The 6,738-nt window shown below is 35.1% G+C and overlaps 2 protein-coding genes across 2 annotated transcripts in view; one reads left to right on the top strand and one right to left on the bottom strand.

The window, feature by feature from the left end:
* Positions 1–2,710: 2,710 nt before the first annotated feature.
* Positions 2,711–5,197, bottom strand: LOC126380392 (zinc finger CCHC domain-containing protein 10). The gene is made up of 3 exons (XM_050029784.1): positions 4,957–5,197; positions 4,708–4,884; positions 2,711–4,235 (listed from the first exon to the last, which is right to left on the bottom strand). Exons 1-3 carry the CDS (start codon positions 4,998–5,000, stop codon positions 4,043–4,045), a joined length of 414 nt encoding a protein of 137 aa, XP_049885741.1. The 5' UTR covers positions 5,001–5,197; the 3' UTR covers positions 2,711–4,042.
* Positions 5,198–5,417: 220 nt separating this feature from the next.
* LOC126380286 (eukaryotic translation initiation factor 2-alpha kinase-like) overlaps positions 5,418–6,738 on the top strand; it is a 33,620-nt gene continuing 32,299 nt past the window's right edge. Inside the window, exon 1 of the mRNA XM_050029586.1 lies at positions 5,418–6,091. Coding sequence (XP_049885543.1) covers positions 5,955–6,091 — 137 coding nt within the window. The 5' untranslated portion in view covers positions 5,418–5,954. The remainder of the gene's footprint in view (positions 6,092–6,738) is intronic.

Genomic DNA, 6,738 nt, shown 5'->3' with positions numbered 1-6,738 from the left:
TATAGATAGCAACATAATTCCATACCATATCTGATGCAAATATCAAGCAACAAATATTATATACAGTTTTTATATGCTTCTGCCGTTAATATTTTTGAATAATTTTGTACCCTAACAATGAGAAAATAGGTTATTATAACGTTAAATCTGTACAACGCTATCTAAGTATATTGTTTTTGGGGAACGTATTCTAGAAAGTCACTCATTGCAGTTACCCACCATTTTAATAATTTTAGTTTTTATTAATTACCTTATTATATTATATATATATTTTTTGATAATGTTTTAGTCTGTAATGATTATGTTTTACTATTATGCGATAATGATTTCTTTTTATAAGAATAAATAAGTACAAAACTAAGTTTAATTATGCGTTCGTGACGATCCATCTTAAAATGCAATATTACAATTGCGTTTTTAGATGAATTGACTCAATGTGGTCTTTGTAACCCGATAGGTGATAATGATACAATCAAAGCACAATTTAATGTGAACAGGCACCTAGAAGCGCCACAGAAGCCACTCCCGCCGCAGTCACAAATGCAAAATACGTGACGTTACATACGATTTGCAAAATGCGATGATTTCGGCCCGTGCTCCTGCGGCGTGTCTAGGTGCGCGTTCACCTTTAACTGGAAATACTTAACGGGACATTATGATTAACACTTTCAAGGACAGAACGTCTGCGGACGTTCCGATTCCAAGGTCATACTACCTAATTTGAACCACCAATGACCCATGGTCTCTGTCCGTGAAAGGGTTAATAGAAGTAGCTGGTTGTCCCATAGACATCAAATACTTTTCTACTAAAGGATTCTCGTAGACTGGAATTGTCATTTTGATTGGTAAAATATACATTCGTTTTTTCAATTTTAGTTTCATTTCATGCTAGTTTCATCGAATATTTAACAATCGCTTCATACTCACCGTGTGGTATCTGTATGCCTACATATAGCATTTGACAAAAATGCGGGTCGTGCATGCGGCGAGGGTAGGTGCTTTTTTTTTGTGTGACTTGTAGATTTGCCGCAGATGGCATTAACTACTTGGCCGGACAAATGGGGAGCGCTGAAGGCTCTCACCCGGTACAAAGTTTAAGACAACAGGCCTGAGGGTGCCCAGTTGGGCGCAAACCTCGGCTCAGGGCGTCGTCTGGGAGGAAAAAATATTAACCTCTGATTGAGGGAAATCGTCGACCACGCCGGCAACAAAAAACTCTGATGAAAAAATGTTTTATTGGAAATGTTAATTGTTTACAACTCAATTATGCACATAATACAATTTTCTTGCATATAAAATTTGTGTGTAGGCGAAATTACATTTCGGAGCCTTTTGTGGAGATTCTAAATGTGGGTGGTCATACAGACATCAGAATGACTGGCCATTTTTTAAATTAATTTTCTTATTTATTAATTAGGTAGAAAATATCTATACAAAGGTATTAAATAGTAGCTAATAGGTATTGGATGTTAGTAATATTTTAAAACTGATCTGTCGCTTTGGGCAGTCATTCTGATGCTCACCAAAATACGGTGACTGCAAAACGTTAAAATACCCAACATGGGTATATCAGGGCTTTATATAATCAATGAGGGAATTTCCAATGTGGTTTGAGCGTTCGGCTCACGATCCGGAGGTCCCGGGTTCAAATCCTGGTGGGGACATCACGAAAATCACTTTGTGATCCCTAGTTTGGTTAGGACATTACAGGTTGATCACCTGATTGTCCGAAAGTAAGATGATCGGTGCTTCGGAAGGCACGTTAAGCTGTTGGTCCTAGTTACTAACTACTTACTGATGTTAGTAGTAGTGAGCCATGTCACGGGCCTTTAGCGGTTCAATAGTAAGCCTGACACCAGGGCTGATGGGGTCGGTAATCCACGACACAACCCACACAATAGAAAGGAATTTCCAGGCCCTATGGAAATGATATAACGTTAACGATGGTGCTGTATAAATTCAATATTCTTGGAAGCTAGTATTCATTTGTAAATGAAGTTGGTGAGATCCCCGAAGATGATAAAATAAATAATGTTACCCTCGTTTGTTCGTTTAAACCTTTTATAGATGGAGGTAACAACATAATTCTATACATATTTGATCTAAACATAAAGCAACAATTATTTTTATATATGCGTCTGCCATTACATTATATCTTTGAAGAATTAGGAACTCAAGCAATGAGAAAATATGCTATTTTTTGGGGAATGTGACCCGACTGTGAAGCTACAAAGATATTTTTAACACCGTTTACACATTCCGAAATGGCGGTAGTCATATCTACAAGTAGATTTTCTTGATTTCCTTATCGATATTCGAAAATTATCCATCGCATCACTTTCGCAAGCAGTATGCAGAAATCTAACGAAAAACCTTTCGGCGACTCACTAAAAGAACACGATACTAAACACTATAAACAGCCTACATACTTCCGTCCAACTGTTGGTTACAGGCCTCCACAAATAGCAACAGGATTTATAAATAAATTGAAAACATTTGTTTATACTAAATTATTTTATTTTAAATATTCATTACATTTTATAAAACATCTAATAATGAATACACTTATTGACACATTTCAATCCAGTCAAATTAAGGAGTTATTTATACTTACAATCAATTAGGCCTAGTTGATGTGAAATGAGGGTGTTGCTGATATTATTTAAAATGTATTTTTTAAATAAGTCACTCATTAAATTAGAAAAAAAAATGTCAACTCATGTGCATACGAGGTACTATGCTACCCTCCTCTGCCTTTATTCAGAATATGATTGCATGCATAAATTTGCGAGCGAAAGTTAAAAACAGAATAGGTACTGTTTGAAGTTAAATAGCTTTGCAAAATTGAGATACTAATAAAAAAATAAATGTTACGCACCAATGAGGAAATATACTCAGCACAGGTCAACCAATTTTATATAACTGCATAATTTAATTGGAGTATAACATTAAATTTACAATCTTACTAAAATGTCTACATTACATTATTACAAGCCACATAGTAAGTACAGTCAAAACTCTAAAATTATTATTTTTTTGACATTCAGGCAGTTTTAAAACTCTTAGAGAAAATACATTACTATAGTTATTTCAATATATATTGTAATTTTGGATCAGATTCAATGATAAAATTAATAAAAACGCATTTTTTTCAATCGTCAATCTTCCATTACGAATCTTTATTTCTTTTTCATGTATAAGCAAAAAAAAAAGAAAATTGTTACAATAAGTCCATAATAAAGGCTATATCTATCTATCTGTCAATCTTCCATTATAAAGGGGTTTGAAAAAGTCTGTTGTGCGCTTTATAATTTCAATTCTACTTTGTGCATCATGCCTTTAAGATAAGGGTCATGGGAATACTAAATATGATATTATGGTATTTGATTCATACTTAATCTGTTAAAGAAAATGCATCCAATGACATTCTTTATGAATCTATGAATGAGGGTAAACTAATTCGTAAAATGAGCCACATCTTCAAACCCCTTGTACAAGAAATTACACCATTCTCCGACAGCTAACATGCAAATTCAACATAATTATTCAATTAAACACTAAACATTACACATAAACGACCAGCATTTACATTTTCTACTACACTGACTATATTATTTGGAAATATCTATATTCTTGTATCATGGAATAGTTGTAAATTGCTATTTTTTTATGAATTAGGTACATCAAATAACAGTCTTTTGGCAATTTGCAACTACCCTAATTTAAGCTCGACCACAATGCTCAGCAGTAAATTCAATTAAACTAATAGTAATCACATGTCAGGTCACAAATCAGCTGAGAAATGAATCTTATTCAACTTCATCAAATGAGAGCTTGTTCAGTTGCAACAATATTTAAATAAGATACCTACCTATTTACCTGAAAAAAGTTACACATGCATGCAATGGTCAAACAATTTTAAGGATAATATGTAGGTATTTTATAAATTGATAATTTCGATTTTGAGTAACAAATTAACATTTACCTTGCCATCAGTAAGAGCATTATGAAGTTGAATATTCACAATAAAAAATATAAATTATTAACAATCTGAGCAGTCCGAGGAGTCACTGTCTGACTCACTCTCGCTATCACTTTCAGACTCACTGCTGCTCGAGCTGTCAGAGCTGTCCGAGCTTGATGATGATGATGATGATGACGAACTGTTGCCACACATTCCATCAGAGCAACCACTGTCTTTACATTTCTTCCTTGAGATCTTGCATTGGCCATTGCTGCAACAAGATTTTATTATATAAAATAAAGTTTTGGGAAGGTGTACAATTATTTTGCACAGGTTAAACTATTTCAAGTTGACTTTTGCAGCCTACCCTCAATCACAATGACCTAAAACAAATTTGCTCATTACAAACTAATATTTTAGAGGAACAATACCATAAAATTTACTTTGCATCTTATAAAGAATACACATTCCCTGCACCATGCATTTCTATTACAGTCAATAGAAGTGACATCTTGAGGGTAGAACAAAAAACATTATTGTACCATGTTTCAGAAAAGTATTATCCAAATATATCTCTACAATCAATTCATTTAAGGGGTAAAGATTGAAATACTGCTATTGATTTCCCCAAAATATGGATTCCAAAACAGTATTTTGATAACCCATAGATGTAATTTGGAACCCGATAGGAGGTTGGACAAAACAAAATTCAACAAGTTTCAGACAAATTTTGAGACACATACCTGCATCCGCCAGAACCACCCTCCCCTTTCTCCTTCAATTTCTTCTTAAGAATTTGAGTACGAGATGGAGAGACCAGGATCTTGCGCTTGTTCTTGCACTGATAGCTCCAGTGGCCGTATTCCAGGCATTTCTGGCAACGTATCCCCTGAGGAAATGCCGCCGCCAGGGTCGCCTGCCTGCAAGTAACAAACACTTTTATAACCACAAGAAAAGCAGCAGAAAGTCTGTAAACAAAGTCGGATTCTTACTTCTTGCGCTGGGCCTGATACTTCTTGTAGTTGCCGATTGTCATAATGATTGTTGAATGTTAATTTTAGAAGGTGGAAAATAACCGTTAACCAGCACAGCGTAAGCGCGTTTGAGGAACGTTGCAGCCTGAATCGTCAAAGCGCAAATGAATCGAGAAATGCGTAGTAACCCTGGCGATAGCTGGCAGAAATGTGTCTGCTTGGCGAGCGAGTGAAAGAAAGATTCTGCGCACAGTGCGCACACAGCAAATATATTTTGCAATTAAGTGTTGCCATTATTATCTAGGATTAACTCCAAATTTCTATGCTGTAGCGCCGGTGTAGGTGTGTAATGGACGTGTATCGTGTGTGAGTCAAGTCAGTGACTCAGTCAGTTCAGTGGGCATAGCATGCATTTTAAGGAAATTGGCAACACCTTTTTTGACATTTGGTGACAGTCTGGCTTTTCGGCGGGAGACGGGAACGGGACAGTTGCTTTCTTCATTGAGTAATCTAAATAATTAATACGAAGTGGTGTTTTGTGGTTAATGATCGCATTAAGTTAGTCGGAAGACATTCGCGAGTGTTATTATATTGGAGTATTCAATAAACAAAGTGTATCTGCCTATTTTCGCTTCGTGCCGGGAAGCCGCTTCATAACTCAAAAGTTTATGCGGACTTTTGAGTTAATTCGTTTGGGGTTCGGAGTAGGAGTCTACTCCGAGGGTGGGGGCTTAGGTTTCATCATCATCACCTTTCATCATTTCATTAATCATCAAGAAAAAAAATACGTAAGACATGGCTGTATGGGCATAGTTCCCTTTGCCTTACCCTTCGGGGAAAAACAAAACAAAAAAAAAAAAAAATTGGTGACAGTCTTGCAAGCGTTGTGTTTGACAGTTTACGTGGAGGACGGTGGTTGTTCTTGTTTCTTCGTAATCTTCTTCTAGAATTTCGTAATATATATAACAGCCGGTTAGTCGCTTTGAGATGTCATATTTTTATTTTGCATTAATAAAATGTCGGATTGGTATTGGCGAGTGATTGCTTTGAAGGCAGCGTTTATATTAACTTGTTTTTCGTCTTATCTTCGTGCTGATGATGATAACATTCAGAAACTGCCGTTCTGCAACCCAGATGATGCCGCAGTCAACGAGTAAGTCACCCTTTCTTAATTTTTAGTTTCTAGGAAGATTATGCTTCGCGAATAATATATTTTTGCCATGGAGACATTTGCGATTACAATATTATATGCGTATTTCAAAACCTCTGTGTAAACAAGTGAGACCTATCCAAACACAGATGAATAATTTCATAGAAATTTCTATTTTATTTCATTTTTTTACAAGGAACAATCCTTTTATTATTACATATTGCAGCATTTTATGAGTGTAGTGTGAGACATATTAACTTTTAGAATGTGAACATGTAGTGACATGTATGATTTTTAACATAAATACAAACTTTGGTACATAATTCCAAAATTCTTTCTCATTTTACTAATTACATAAGAAGCTAACCTGCATCTGTTTTTACATTTATTTTTTATATACTCCTTCTACAAGTGATTTGGAAATAGAAGTCCTTGGGTCTACCTGTAACATCTTAGCACACAAAAAAAAAACACTTTCTGGCTGTTGTTTTTTTGTATAAAAGAATAGTTTTAATAATGCCTATGTAGATTTTATGAGTTCCATTTATTTTAAATTCTCCTAAGCGATGTGAATGTGAATTATTGTCAACGGTATACCATTGCAAAAAGTATTGCTTGGTAACCGTTTAGGTGTATTTTTACTACCCTAC

This window comes from Pectinophora gossypiella, chromosome Z (genome assembly GCF_024362695.1).
Source record: "Pectinophora gossypiella chromosome Z, ilPecGoss1.1, whole genome shotgun sequence".
Lineage (NCBI taxonomy): Eukaryota > Metazoa > Arthropoda > Insecta > Lepidoptera > Gelechiidae > Pectinophora > Pectinophora gossypiella.
Note: the sequence above shows the minus strand (reverse complement) of the source record. Positions and strands in the feature narration are given on the sequence as shown.